The 15,504-nt window shown below is 44.2% G+C and overlaps 1 protein-coding gene across 1 annotated transcript in view; it reads right to left on the reverse strand.

Annotated features, from left to right (window-relative positions):
* mei1 (meiotic double-stranded break formation protein 1) overlaps positions 1 to 15,504 on the reverse strand; it is a gene marked incomplete at both ends in the record, with an annotated part of 65,487 nt that overhangs the window by 10,393 nt on the left and 39,590 nt on the right. The window contains 8 exons of the mRNA XM_084570807.1: positions 1,056 to 1,240; positions 2,172 to 2,256; positions 2,544 to 2,749; positions 5,413 to 5,523; positions 7,079 to 7,192; positions 12,533 to 12,704; positions 14,150 to 14,281; positions 14,838 to 15,011. Of these exons, the coding sequence (XP_084426933.1) occupies positions 1,056 to 1,240; positions 2,172 to 2,256; positions 2,544 to 2,749; positions 5,413 to 5,523; positions 7,079 to 7,192; positions 12,533 to 12,704; positions 14,150 to 14,281; positions 14,838 to 15,011 (1,179 nt within the window). The remainder of the gene's footprint in view (positions 1 to 1,055; positions 1,241 to 2,171; positions 2,257 to 2,543; positions 2,750 to 5,412; positions 5,524 to 7,078; positions 7,193 to 12,532; positions 12,705 to 14,149; positions 14,282 to 14,837; positions 15,012 to 15,504) is intronic.

A 15,504-nucleotide genomic window follows, 5' to 3' on the forward strand; every position in this document is an offset into this window, starting at 1 on the left:
TAATTACACTCACTGTTAAATCAAGTGGAACGGAAAATTTCAACCTACTCATGTGTTTCCTCTGCTGCGGATTAAAGGAGTAGAGTTAAAGTAAAAGAAGAAATAAAGAGTAATATATGAGCATTTAAGCCCTCAGCGACGTGGATTTTATTCTTTTATGTTTGAGGAAAGATAAACACCAATAATACCGGCGCAACGCTTTTGCTTTTAATTCTCTTAAACCTGCACATATTGATTTTTTTATTGCTGGGCTGATTAGCAGAATTAAGAATAAGAGGACGGCATTAAAGTGAGGAAGTGCATCCAGAGTTAGTTATTATTCTACGCTCTGGAGAAGACACCGCTTTGTGATAAAATGTCCGACTGACTTTGAAAGCTAATGCACTCTACCTTTCATTACAACAGGATTCACGGTTAATTAATGGGAAATGCAGTGTTTATTTTACTGTGTAAACTCCGTATTGCACCTACACCTGACTGCCTATCAGCAACGCACCTCCTGTGTCTCCAGTAATTTATTCTACTCTTAATTTGTTCGCTTATGTTTGCTTTAGACACAAACCTTTAAAGTTATTCATTTATATTTTGCCGACTCATTTTTGTCTCCAGAAAGGTGCCGTGTCCCCTTAAACTGATTTATCCCAACACAACATATGTAATACACTTGTATTAACATAAAAATGTATGGCTGGGTTCTAGAAATAGGTTTGGGTTGAAGGATCTGATATCAATCCATAAAATATTCACATTTTTCTTTTTAATTTATGCTATTTCCTGCATCCTCTCGATACAAATCTTGCTCTCGGTTTTGCATAATTAGTCTGGCAATGTCGCTCAACGAGATTAGTCCACGCGTGAGGGAGATCCAAACCACGACAGACGCTCCATCATGACTGGCTTGTGTTGAAGACGGAGAAGAGCTGAACAAAAGCGAAGCCGTATGCATCTAAAATATTGTAGAAGCACCACAAATCTCTTGGTTGTGTGTAAACTGCATAATAAATTTAAATAAATCAAAGCACACGTGCATGTGAGCACTCCCCAACTAATACAACCTGCAGAAGCAGACCGCTGAGAGCTGTTGAGAGGAACTGGGCCCCTCTGGAGCCGAGCGGGTACAAAGCTCCGTCCTCGACCTCCAGGGGTCTGGACCCCGCCAAGCCGGGACCAGTGCTCAGGCGCACCACTGCCGATACCAGGTCGGCATCAAGTAGAGCCTGCAGCAACCTCAGGTAGCTGACTGAAAAGAGAAAAGAAGAGAGAGGGAAGAAAGTCAGAGTGTTAAAACGGACTGAAATGATGCAAAGGGAACAAGGAGGAAGAGGTGAAACAGGGCCACAAATAGAACAGAAAGAAGTTATTATGAGAGCCTACTGAGTGAGAAGTTTGGAAAAGCACAGAGAGTAACAGCTAAAAGGAACCGAGAGAGATTTTTTGGATTGATATGTGACAGAAAGGGAGGGCGAGAAGTTAAAGATGTCAGTGCCGAGTGTAGAGAGTGCGTACGTAATGACTGAGCTAAAGAGAACACATCCAAACTGAGAGCTGCCAGCCACCTGAATAGCATCTACGTCGTGTACACTGAGACTGGAGCTCTCGGAGGGAGGGAGGACTCAATTAGTGGTAGCAGGAATGAAGGAGGAGAGACACGGCAACGGGGAATGGTAGAATGAGAGGCGTGAGGTAGATAAAAACAGAGAGAGAGAGGAGGCTGAGAGAAAGATAGGCATGCAGAGGGAGAGAGCCAATACATCACAACACACCCTGACAGGCCACTTATCCAGCTGACAGACAAGAGACACAGGGGCAGCCGGGATGATCTGTCTCGGAGTGCTGCAGAGGGACGCAGGCCACTTAATATAATGAAAGTGTGTGAAATGCATGCCTCAGGTTTAGTTACCTCCACTGAGGGTAAAACACTGACGGGCAGTCACTTCACCTGCGCAGGAGACTGTGTAAACTAAACAGAGGGAGGCGATCTCCATTAACAACCCCAGGTTTATATACTGCATGGATAGCTGCTGCAATAATCAGGGATTCCTGCCACTACCCGTGTACTGGCCTATCTCGGTTGTACCACCTCTAATACGGAGGGTATTGATAATGGATTGCTCTCTGCCGGGGAGGAAGTCTGAGAAAACAATCTAACAATACAATTCTGTCTCTGTTACCCAGCAAGAGTTTGTCTGTGTTTCGTTTCTGAAGAAGGAGTCGCTGCACAGCTGTGTCCAGACTCCAGCAGATGCTCTTACGGACCTTAAATAATGGAGAGAGATAGAGAGAAATAAAGAAGGAGGAAGCATAACAAGATTAGGACCCAAATCTTTGCAAGCAAGGATGTATTATCTCTGCAGTGTGAGCAGAGAGCAGAGAAGAGAGTGCATTATTTTATACTGCAGCCTCACAGTGATCTGTACCAAACTAAATCCAGTTTTTTTTTTGTATTCTGCACCCACATCTGAATCTATTCTCTGGATCACTGTATGTTCTGTGTCTTGCCCTTGCCTGTGTGAACCTCTGATTGGAGTGAGGCCGAGCAGTACCTGAGCAGAGTGAACACGCTGCAAGGTAATGAGGGAGGACAGGAGTAGGTGGCAGCAGCACAGCAGGGCCGAAGGAGGACTGGCTGGTGGAGAGAGGGATGGAGCAGAGGAGGAGGAGGAGGAGGAGGAGGAGGGGGAGGAGGAGGAGGAGAGGACTGTCTGCAGCTGGTCCATCAGCCCACTGTTGGAGAGCAGCGTAGAGACAGCTGGGAAGGAGAAGGCTTAATGTCATACCACATTAATGGCATCTGTGCTTGTAATTCACTGTGGAGTGTGTTTCGACAGGAGTTAGTTTGGATGACGCGACACTCGCAATAAACAGAAGCACACTTTCACTTGCCTTTGACATCAGCAAGGCATTTTTAACATGTGTTCCTTTGGATTGAATGGGGTTGAGTGTGGGGCTTGTAAAACCTGGTTCGTTGCCACAGAGGTTGAGGTGTTTGGGTTGAATATGATCTGTGGAGCTGAATGTTTCTGATCTGCGGAACTACATGTTTCTGATCTATGGAGTTACATGTTTCTAATTTGTAGAGCTACATGTTTTTGCTCTGCGGAGCTGCATGTTTCTAATCTGTAGAGCTGCATGTTTCTAATTTGTGGAACTGCATGTTTCTGATCTGTGGAGCTGTATGTTTCTGATCTGTGGAGCTACATGTTTCTGATCTGTGGAGCTGCATGTTTCTGATCTGTGGAGCTGTATGTTTCTGATCTGTGGAGCTACATGTTTCTGATCTGTGGAGCTGCATGTTTCTGATCTGTGGAGCTGCATGTTTCTAATTTGTGGAACTGCATGTTTCTGATCTGTGGAGCTGCGTGTTTCTGATGTGCGGAGCTACATGTTTCTGCTCTGTGGAGCTGTATGTTTCTCATCTGTGGAGCTACATGTTTCTGATCTGCGGAGCTACATGTTTCTGATCTGTGGAGTTACATGTTTCTGATCTGTGGAGTTACATGTTTCTAATTTGTAGAGCTACATGTTTTTGCTCTGCGGAGCTGCATGTTTCTGATCTGTGGCGCTACATGTTTCTGATCTGTGGAGTTGAATGTTTCTAATTTATAGAGCTGCATGATTCTAATTTGTAGAGCTACATGTTTCTGCTCTGTGGAGCTGAATGTTTCTAATTTGTGGAGCTGCATGTTTCTGATCTGTGGAGCTGAATGTTTCTGCTCATCAATATGTCATCAACAAACTGAATTTTTGATTAGGCTGAATAGGTAATGGGCTTGTATCACCAAAGAAATATCACAATACCAAGCCAAGCAAAAACCACAGCTACATATTATTTCGAGTTACTGTATATTAAACTATTTTCTGCTCCTGCACAGAGGAAACTGGAGCTATTTCTGCGCTCCACACCAACAGCTGAAACGCTGTCTAGCCCGAGGCTGAAATAACCAGCGTTTGTAAACTCACCACTAGTGACGAAGAAGCAGAGCGAGAATATAGTGTAGGTGCCCTGAAGCAGCAGAAGTGATACCAGAGTCCTTACAGGCTGGCAATAATTAGCTTTGCTATCCTAGCCTCCAGCCTCAAATTATTAAGAAAAAAAAAAAAGCTCATTCCTGACCTCTGACAATTTTCTTTTATTTTTATTTTTACCCTAAGCATATCAATAAATGTCTTAATAAGAAGAAGCGTTGTAACATGTATTGAGCCAGTGGTAATTCACTGTAAATACTTCTACAGATTCATTTACTATTAAGAGATATTGGTTGCAATTGTTCACTTGGTCTGTTGGAATCAGGACAATTCTGGGTCATCTTTGGGAATCCTATGGGTGGTGCGTTTTGAAGCTGGGTGTAATGTCTCTGGCAGCCTCCATCTTGCCAGTGGCTCACCTAACTCTGAATCAAAAATGGGCAAAGAGGTGGAGCGTGAGTGGAGCTGAAGCCAACAGCTAACAACCTGTGAGGACACCCACAGGTCACTGAGGAGACCACTCCCTTAATTATGCATAAAGCTCATTACATACGCCGCGAGAAGCGAGATATTTGTTCTCACTCCTAGTGCTGCAAAAACAAGAACAAATTTTGTTCTGGCCAGGTAATTTATACCTCATAGGCCCCTCCCACTGCAGCATACGTGATGAACGATGAAAGGCACATTTGTTATTATTTTCGGATGTCGGCCAGTCGCTATGACGGCCGTGTCTGTCAGATCACGCTGTTCATTCAGCATGCACCCACACACAGTATGCTGATTTCCACCCAAGACAGATTAGTGGTCACACTGCGAATAATAGGATCTGGAAGCTCACAGAGTGGTCACTAGCATTTACGCTTTTCCGCATTAGCCACGCCCGCTTCCAATTTCTTACCAATCACAGAAGAGTAACCGGTCACCACACAAGAAAAAAGTTCTGCCTGGTTCATGTGCTCCCTATCAAGAAGCGAGAACTTTCAGAGTTTCCTGTACCGGGCTGTAAAGTTGGACATTTAAACACGGAGGTCTACAGATTTCTGCAGTTCCACGTCATTTCTCAGCTCCGGACGGTTGCGGCTTACAATGCATGTGCGGTTTAGTCTGTGCGTTACAATTATTTTGGTTTAGCAACACTACTTTTGACGTATTGTGCAATTTTATGAGAAGATCTCAGACGCGACAGCATCACAAAAACAAGCGCCTGAGAGCTTGTGTGTTATTATGTGGAGTTGTAAAGCAGGTGTCAGCCTGAGCGGTTATTATTTCCTTCGCGCCTCGCTGCGACGTGAGTCAAAGTCAACCACTAATTTCTGTCAAACAAATGAGAAACATATCGAGGCGGGAAGGGGGGAGCAGTAGCGGTGTGTGAAACATGTAATGTCGAGGGAGGACACAGACACAAACACACGGAGATGAAGAGGCAGAGATGATAGTGTGTCTAACCTCTGTCAGCGCAGTGTGGAGGGGACACAGTCAGGCAGCAGTACAGGTAGTTGAGGGCAGGAAGCAGACTCTCTGTGCTGGTAGGCTGCAGCCTTCCCGCTATGTTACTCACTGACACAAACACACAGACACATATCACTCAGTTTGATGTGAATATTTTATCTAATGTATTCTGTATTCTAAAAAGAGACACTCAACAATAATAAGATGAGCTTTGCCATTTACAGCCCGTCAGGTCATGTCTTCCACAGGTGGAAAAAGACACGACACGGGAAGAGGAACAAGTAATAAAACTAAGCGGTAAGTCACATCAATTCAAAGAGCAACAGAATATATGTTATTATTTTTCATGGCAGGTTTGGTAGTTAGGATTTTTAGGAAACAGAATTTTCATCTGCAGATTAGTAGAAAGAGTTTTTCTGTGTAGAAGTATAATAATGGTAATAAAACAAAGATGGCAGACAAATGCCGCAGACAGTGGCAGATTACATCAGTCAGGCATAACATTATGACCACGTTCCTAATATTGTGTAGGTCTCCCTACAGTTGTGACTCATCAGAGAATGGACATGTGTCTTCTGAGGGTGTCCTGTGGTGTCTGGCAACACAATGTTGTTAGTGGGGGGGGCCTTTGAGGGGAGGGGCCTCTGTGGATCGTCCCCAGAGGTGGCAAGTAACGAAGTACAAATGCTTCGTTACTGCACTTAAGTAGATTTTTCAGGTATCTGTACTTTACTTGAGTATTTCTTTTTCTGACGACTTTTTACTTTTACTCCCTACATTTGTACACAAATATCTGTACTTTCTACTCCTTACATTGGAAAAACAGGCTCGTTACTTTTTTAACCTCCACGGATGACAAGACGTAAAAGACGTGACATGATCGGACTTGACTAGAGCATCGGACTAGAGAAGGAAAGCAGACGATGCTTTGCCTGTGTTCTTCTTCTACTGTTTTGAACAGGCAGCCTGTTGATTAGTTTGAGCTCTGCTGCCACCTAGTGACTGGAGGCGTGCTTATCGTTCAAGCGTCAATAGAGACAGTAATACTGAAAGTTCACCTGACCCCACTATTTGAGAAATACTGATCTAATCTGAAAAAAAATAAATAAATTCAGGTATGGTGTGGTTTTTGTTGCTATCATTAGCTTTTTGAGGATTTTTTGGAAGCTAGTTTACAACATTAGCAATTAGCAATAAATGCCAGGTCCAAAAGTTTCCCAGCAGAACACTGAACTGTCACAAGACGGTCAATGTTTTTTTTTATTTTTTTACTTCTCCTGTCAGTGGTTATAATGTTGTGGCTGATCGGTGTAAAGAACTATGTGAGCTGTGCATCTGTTACAGCATTGTTAGCGTTGCTTTATTTCTTTATGTGCATCCATTGAGCCTATTAACAAATCAATAGTCTGTGACAGGGCGAACACAAACATCCAATACATGACTGATTCAGAAACACAAATTATCCTGCAGGAAGCTGGAGACGCCAACGATGCACAGGGACAACATGCAAATCAAGAACCTACTTAATCTGAAGCAATACTATTAACCACTAAACCTTTGCCGCCCTACTTTTTTCTGCCTCGCTGCATGCAAGGAGTCTGTTGGATCGGTCAGATAAGAGGGACACGAGCAGTCGAGTTCAGTTGAGACCCGTCATCCTCACCGTGGTAAAGCAGCTTGAAGTGCACTCCCTCCATGTTACTGTAGAGGGGCGATGGGGGCGGCTCACTGGCCTGCACCACACAGAGCAGCTTCAGCAGCAGAGGGAGCGAGTTCACTGCTCCACGAAGACAAATAGAGAGAGAGAGAGAAAGAAAGGCGATGACATGTTAAACAAACAAGCGATTTTGACACTGAAATAAAAGTTGAATCTACTCATCCGACCACTCCTGGACCTGGAGACACTCCTGCTGGAAGAAAAACTTTAATATTTTATCAGTTTCAAAGTGAGATCAAAACAAACTCTGCTGCTGGAGGGAATGTGCAGAAATTAAGGCTGAACATGGATACGTTTTCTGGCGGGTTAAATAAAGACGATCGTTACCTCTGAAAGATTTTTCTGGCGGCGTGTTAAAGGGCTTCAGAAAATCAGTACTGTTAATCACATAAATTTTCTGGAACATATGATCTACTCCATACTCTTCTGAAAAAAAAAATGGGAGAAAAATGTTGGGGGGAAAGAAACTGAGACAGATATTTTCCATATTTTTGGTATGAAACTGATATTTCCTTAATATCAGCTATGCGCCCTAGACAGCCTTTTAGATCCTTGTTCCTTTTTGCAACCGTTCATTTGTATTTTTGCACAGTCTCATGTCAAATGTAAAAGTCTAAAAGTAAAAAGATGGTGAAGAACGGGGAGAAAGAAAGAGGGTGAGTGGTTGAGGTGACACCACAGCCTCATTACTACGTTTGAGAAAACGGTGTTCCCAGAATATCTGTCATGGTTCAAGCTCACACTGTTCAGTGGTAATGAGTTTATTAAACAAGGGGAGGGGGGCATCTTGTTGGACTCTGTTAAATTGTGACGCCTAGAGCACAGATTAATCATCATGAAGGTCTGGATCCAGGGCGGACGAAACAGGATAGAGTAAAAAGCTTGAGGAGGAACACAAGGTGAACGGAGCGCAGGAGTATAACTAACAAGGAGGAGGAGAGCGGAAAGGAGATCGGGCAGGAGCGTTATCTACATACGCTGTAGTGCATAACATTAAAATATCTCTCCCCCTCTAGGGATGCCGCCGCATTGAAGCTAATATAAAGTATATATTAATGCAAATTACAGTGCGCTTGAGTGAAACACGTGCGGGGGCAACGGTGTGTGATCCCCCTCAGGCCTCGAGATGAGCGGGAAGCAGGCGGAGGCCGACCGCGGCAACGGTTCATGAATCCTCAGCTGGTAACGCTGGAGCTGTGCCGCTCAGCTCATTAACCTGGTCAAGTATACAGACTTAATAAAACCATCAGGCACACGACTCTACAGAAAACACCTGGTATGTGTGCGTAGAGAGGAACCAAACCAACACACACAAAGAATGGTAGATTTGTCAGGTTTGATTTAATCTATTTGAAAGTCAATTCATCCATCCCTCCACCCTGTAGAGCATTGGTGCTCAATACATCTATCGTGGTGGACAGGTAGATCACAAAGGTAGTGTGAGTCGATTGCCCACCTAGACCAGACCAGACACCCCCCACCCCATAGCAATGACACTCCTTGATGGCAGCAGCCATCCCCAGCAGGATGCAGCCACTAAAACACTTTAGGAACAACTTTAAAAAACATGAAGAACATCTCAAGGTGTTGACCTGGCCTCCAAATTCACTAGATCCCAAACTGATCAAGTACCTGTGGGATGATCCACAGAGGCCCCTCCCCTCAGTCATTCATTGTCTGTAACCGCTCGTCCTGTGAAGGGTCGTAGGGGTGGGGCTAACCCCGCTGTCATTGGGCGAGAGGTGGGGTACACCCTGGACAGGTCGTCAGGCCATCGTAGCGCACAGAAAGGAACCAGTCGGCCAGTGGATTAGAACCCAGAACCTTCTGTGAGGTTCTGGGTGAGGCATCAGTGCCGCCTGCCTCCAAATTCACGAGATCCCAAACTGATCAAGAATCTGTGGGATGATCCACAGTGGCCCCTCCCCAAGTAAACACACACACCGATCAGCCACAACATTATGATCACTGACAAGTAAATGACATTGACCATCTTGTGACAGTTCAACTTCTGGACCTGGCATTCATTGGTGTGGATGTTACTTAGACATGTACCACCCACCTAGACCAGACCAGGCACCCCCACCCCATAGCAATGACACTCCTTGATAGCAGCAGCCATCCCCAGCAGGATGCAGCCTGACACACACACACAAAAACACTTTAGGAACAACTAAAAAAAAAAAACATGAAGAACAGCACAAGGTGTTGACCTGGCCTCCAAATTCACTAGATCCTAAACTGATCAAGTATCTGTGGGATGATCCACAGAGGCCCCTCCCCTCAAAGACCCCCCCCACTAACAATGTTCTGTTGCCAGACACCACAGGACACCCTCAGAAGGACCATGTCCACTCTCTGAGGAGTCACATCAACTGTTTTGGAGGCACAAGGGAGACCTACACAATATTAGGAAGGGTACACCTTAGAAAGGATAAGCGGGCTAACGTAGAAAGATTAATAACCATTAAGAATCACTAATTAACCTTACATGGATTTCTTTGGATGTAGGAGAAAGACAGAAATCCTAAATAGGCAAAGGGAGAACATGCAAAATCCAGATAAAACCCCACCAGCCGGCCAGTAGGCTCTGTAAGGCCTGGGACAACAGCATACTTTGAATCTTGACAGTTTGTACAGTTGTTGCAAATCTAGATAGATTAGCTCTAGACAACAAAACTGAGTTTAGTACCAGGCCGGAAACATGTGGATTGACTCGGTTTCGGAGGCAGCCAACAAACTAGTGGCCATTTCAAGAACCGGAACTTGTGCTAACCTCTGCACCGAGACACCGCCGCCCGTTCAAGAGTCACGGTTCTATAAAAAGATTCAGATTTACACAAGAGTTTTGTCTAATCATCCAAAAAATATTCCACGTTAAATCACAAGAGAGATAGGAAGCTGTTTTAATCTGCCACTGAGTCAATGTCGAACTAATCTAACAATTTCCCTCTCTCAAACACAACTAATACCGCTGCCTGTTTAAATCAATAGAGGCAGCTAGATAAACGAGCGTCTCACATCCCTCCGTCTCCGCTGTCAAACGATGCTTGGTAGATTTGTTTTTAACGGGCGATTAATGGCTCCTACCTTCTCAACATTAATCAGAGGAAGCGGCGTTCAGGGGATGTTTTTTTTTTTTTTTTTAGCCATTTCAATCCAATTTAAAAGTAAGTTTTCAGGAGAGGCTTTTGCGATTACGTTTCGGTTAAGTTCGCTTTGAAGGGGAGGTAGAAGAAGAGAGTGACCCAACAAACACCAACAGACACAGGCGTTCATAGTAAATTTAAGCATAATTAAACTAAGTGCTTTCCATTATTAAAAAACACACTATGCCAAATGGGTCTATTAATCCACACATATTATTTTAGAGATGTTTTATTACTTCTTATTTTTAGATCTTTATTTTAATAATCCGTTGGCCCCGCTCACGTCAGATTTATGGAGTTGAGGGTACACCCTGGACAGGTCTCCAGTCTATCACACACCACTGTGCCGCCCGATATTCACACTTATGAATCTGAATTTCCATAAAAATGTGATGAAACAAGCCGAGCCCGAACACACACATATAAAGTCTGCAAACATTATCAGTTTCTCTAAGTCAGGCACTGCCAAGATGGCTCTTCGGGAAACATATGGGTCCAGCTTTATATACCACTGCTGAAAACTAAAGGAACACTTTTTAATCAAGAGTACGGCATCAAGTCTGTTCAACTTCCGGGATAACGATACGGTCAGTTAAGTAGCAGAGGGGGTTGTTTATCAGTTTCAGCTGCTTTGGTGAAAATGAAGTTAACAACAAGAGCATGACCCCCAAAACTGGAGTGGTTTTACAGGTGGAGGCCACTCACATTTGCTTCCTTCTCATCTATTCTGACTGTTTGCCACTAGTTCTGCATTTGGCTAGAGTCAGTGTCACTACTGGTAGCATGAGGCGATACCTGGTCCCCACAGAGGTTGCATGGGTAGTCCAGCTAATCCAGGATGGTACATCAATACGTGCCATTGCCAGAGGGTTGAATGTGTCTCCCAGCACAGTCTCAAGAGATTGGAGGAGATTCCAAGGGACAGGCAGTTACTCTAGGAGAGCTGGACAGGCCCGTAGAAGGTCCTCAACCCATCAGCAGGACTGGTATCTGCTCGTTTGTGCAAGGAGGACCAGGATGAGCACTGCCAGAGCCACCAATCAGAAACAGACGTCATGAGGGTGGCTTGAAGGCCAGACGTCCTCTAGTGGACCCTGTGCTCACTGCCCGGCACCGTGGAGCCCAGAATTGGCAGGTCCACCACTAGCGCCCTGAGCTTTTCACAGATAAGAGCAGGTTTACCCTGAGCACATGTGAAAGGGTTCTGGAGAAGCCGTGGAGAACGTGCTGAACATCGTTCCAAGCTATTCCTCAACCAGGTCTCTAGTTTACAGCCAGTCTGCTCAGCCTACCTTCAGCTAGCCCCCCGACCTGTCCACTTACCACCGCCACACCATCTCCCCTCTTCAGTCTGTCCTTGAAATCACCTCAACCTCACAACTTTGTACAATAAACTTTCTGAACTATTCTCCCTCGAGTCTTTGTCTGCAATTGGGTCTTCCTTATTGTAAAGGTCAAACTTAATCATAAGCTGCTTGCTGGGTTTCTCAGTTGTGCTCTGAGTTATCTGAGCCAAACTGCAAAGCAAAGTAATTCTGTGGAGAGACATTCAAACACACAAAAAAAAAACAAATCTCAATCTTTTTTTTTTGTCCTAATGAAGCGATCCTAAACGTCTTAGACCAAACAGCTCAGGTGTGACGGCTGCTATTGCTGCTGCTTCAGGCTGTTTATAACAGAGGGATTTAATTAAGTAAATCTTTCTACGTGTGTCGTGTTCGGGGGGAAAAAACAAAAAAAAGACGGAGCACATTTGATCTATTACATCTCACAGTATGAACCCACGGAGAAAACCTGTGTTGAACGATTGAATCAAAAGCTTTTATTTGTTCTACAGAGTTTTAGTATGCACGTCTGAGGCAAAAGGAAACAAAGCAGCCTGCTGAATTATTTGTGTGTGTGCGAATATGTGTTTATGCATTTATTAGTAATGTATTTGCTCCTGCACAGATGTGATCAGCTCCACTAACAGACGGGACGTGGCCTCCTTAAAAAACAGTACGTGCTATTAGAACTCGCGAAATCACACATAATGCGTTGAAAGCCCCGATCGAGGCCCATTAACTTCAAATGAAAGAATCAATTACTGCTTCATCAAAGCACTGCGGGCCAATACACATGAGTCAGTCACAGAATACTTAGTTACACTGGTGCACTGCACAGATATCTGCCTTTTCTCTAAGGAAGCAACAGCCGTTCTTCTACAACACCGCTAAAAAGGCTGTTTATTCTGCTAGACGATGCCTCTCACCGTGTGCACCGTGGCCCGTGTCCTCCACATTGAGCCGCTGTAACGCCTGCAGCAAGGCCGGCCTCAGATCTGTACACAAGTCTTTCTTATCGTCTCTTCGACCACGCAGAAACACTTCCAGAACACCCAGAACTCGCTCCGCCAGCGGAGCCTCTCTGGTGTGAATCATGTCCTGCCGTCATACAAAAATAAAACAACGATTAATGCTGGGTAAAAGTAAATGTAAAGGTTTGTTTCACTCTTTACAAATATCTCTCCTTAATGTGGACCTTAAAGGACCTTGTGTGAATGATTTAGTGACATCTAGTGGTGACGCTGCAGACTGCAACCAACTAAATCAGCTGCAACTTTTCTGTCAATTTAACCATCAGTTGTTTTTTTCATTAATCAATAATCTACGATACTGTTCAACAACAAGACCTCATTCGGAAAGATGTTATTTAAAGTATATTCTCAATCATTAATTATCAGACATAGCGTTGTGTTGTGCATGATATTATTTTACAATGACATGTGCCGATTGCTATCGGAAATGCAGCTGTATTACTGATGTACTAAAGGTTATCCAACACGCACTTAGAACGTCACGTTATACGTCTGTACGTGCAGAAACGAGCCGCTTACAACTTGTAAATGCACTGGAAAGCAGCCATGGCATGCTAGCCTTTAGCATCTGCACTACAGATTCTTTAATGAGTTCACGTCTGAGATGAACTAGACCAGGGGTGTCAAACTCATTTTAGTTCAGGGGCCACATACAGCCCAGTTTGATGTGAAGGGGGCCAGACCAAAAACACGATAGCGTATTTACTTATAAATAACGAAAACTCCACGTTTCCCTTTGTTTTAGCGCAAAGACGTTTCTTACGAAAAATAAATGCAATTTCTGTTTAGTTCCAGGTCTCAGTGTTGTGTTATGGCCACAACTCTTACTAAATCTGTGTGAACGCTAGGAATAGCAGTTACTTTTATTGGAAAAATTGCAGTTAATGTCTTCTATGTAATTTTTGCAATTTGCAAATTTATCCCGCGGGCCAGATTAGACCCTCTGGCGGGCCGGTTTTGGCCCCCGGGCCGTATGTTTGACACGTATGAACTAGACTAAACTCACTGTAATAGTATAAATATTTGCGCTACCGTCCCGTCGTTTTGAGGTCGGGAGGACGACAGATGTCCTCCGTTGAGATGCTAGTGCACAGTGGTTACACTGCTGTTGTAGTGGGTTGTTTCGTTCAGTTTAAAGACCTCCCACATGATTAAGTTCTGTCTTTTTCAGATGTAGTCCCTTTTCAGGAGGCCTGGCAGCAGGAGCCAGTGTAAATGGGGATGAACATGAACATCGCAATGTGTCAATGCAATTTAACACATTTATGTAATTGATGTAGTCGATAATGTCGATGCGTTGCTGCAGCCCTGACCTGACAGCAGCTCCCCTTAAAAGCATGTAAGTACATATGGTGGCTGACACTACATCATAAAAATAAAAAAATTGAGGCTACAGTCCTTTATGCAGTGGTTTGAGTCTGGCCTGCACAAATTGATGCAGAAGCTTAAACCGCCCATTAGCAGCAACTCGGGATGTGCTGCATAAATCTAAGCTCCTATCTGTGGTCTCACCAGGAGGGTCAGTATGACAGCTGGGTACGTCTCCATCAGAGTGAGCAGCGCCGTGGTTTCTGAGTCCGGCTCCTGATCCTGACTCTCGTCTGCACAGCTTCCTTTCATTTTACCCTTCTCCTGAACGTCTGCCTGTACCAGGGAAGGAAATTCATCCAACTTAAGGCTCTTTTACAGTACTGTAGGACATAGACGCCGTAGCCTGCGCTCGTCACTCTGACTCTCTCTGCAAAAACGCCACCCAAACACTAGATGGCGCTGTGTGTTTTTTGCCAGTCGGGTCAATTTTTGTTTCTACTTCCTGCTTCACTTTCAACAACGGCGACTGTAGCTTTCGCCGAAATTTCGCTGAAGACGAGTCGTACAAATGTTTGTATCTCCGAACCTCCTCAGTTAACCTTTCCTCGATGTGCTCCATCTTTTATTGATCCAAAACAATCAATTCAAAATTTGAGGAGATGGAGAAGCAGCCGGAAATACTAAAGCGTTTCTGGGGAGGTGTACGTCAGGCTACGGCGTTAATAATGTACGCGTAGGGTCTGAGCTGTCGCCGTAGTTACATCTTTACAGCTTCAACCGCCTATTAGCATCAACTCTGATTTTAATTTGTGAGAATTCAAAGGGAAATCTAATCATTAAAACTATTAATTAGCTGCATGTGATAAAGGGTAAACAGATGTCCTCCTACCACGGGCTGCTCTGCATCTTTCTTGCTCAACCAAATTTCCAAAACCAGGGGCCCGAATCTCTCCGCTAGCTCCGGGTAGCGACAGATGAAGTGGAGGAGGGCAGGATGGTGGAAGTAGAGGGAAGGGAAGCCTTGGCAGGAGGAGAGCGACTTGATGACGCAGTTCACACGGGCCTTGAGTAGGATGGCAGAGAGAAAGATAGAACACTTTCTTTGAGTTTAAAAGGTTTATAGTTCAGAAAATAAGACTCATTTTAAACTCCAGCGAGGCAGAACACGCAGATACAGTCTAACGCTTATTTATTGGTCACAGTCAAAATAAAGTAAAGACTACGGAGCCCTTTCAGAGAGGCTGTGTAATGAGCTTTGAAATAAAATAGAGGAAATTACTCTAAGATGCCGTTTGTTCTGTGTTGCTTTAGAAAATGTGCACTATAATTAATATTCTTTATAAGAGGAAATATGAGCTGTCAAGCTTTGATTCTGAGTATTTTGTAGCCTCCATATTTAATAATATTAAACCACAGCCCCAGCTACGTGCCGTTCTCTTTCCGTGCGCAGGAAACAACATCGCTCTGAACGCCCTCGTCTCGATAACATTTTGACACATTAATACGACGCCGCTTGTCAGTGAACCTATCTCACAGAATATGATTTATTTTTCACA

This window comes from Chelon labrosus (assembly GCF_963514085.1).
Source record: "Chelon labrosus genome assembly, chromosome: 21".
In the NCBI taxonomy this organism is placed as follows: Eukaryota; Metazoa; Chordata; class Actinopteri; order Mugiliformes; family Mugilidae; genus Chelon; species Chelon labrosus.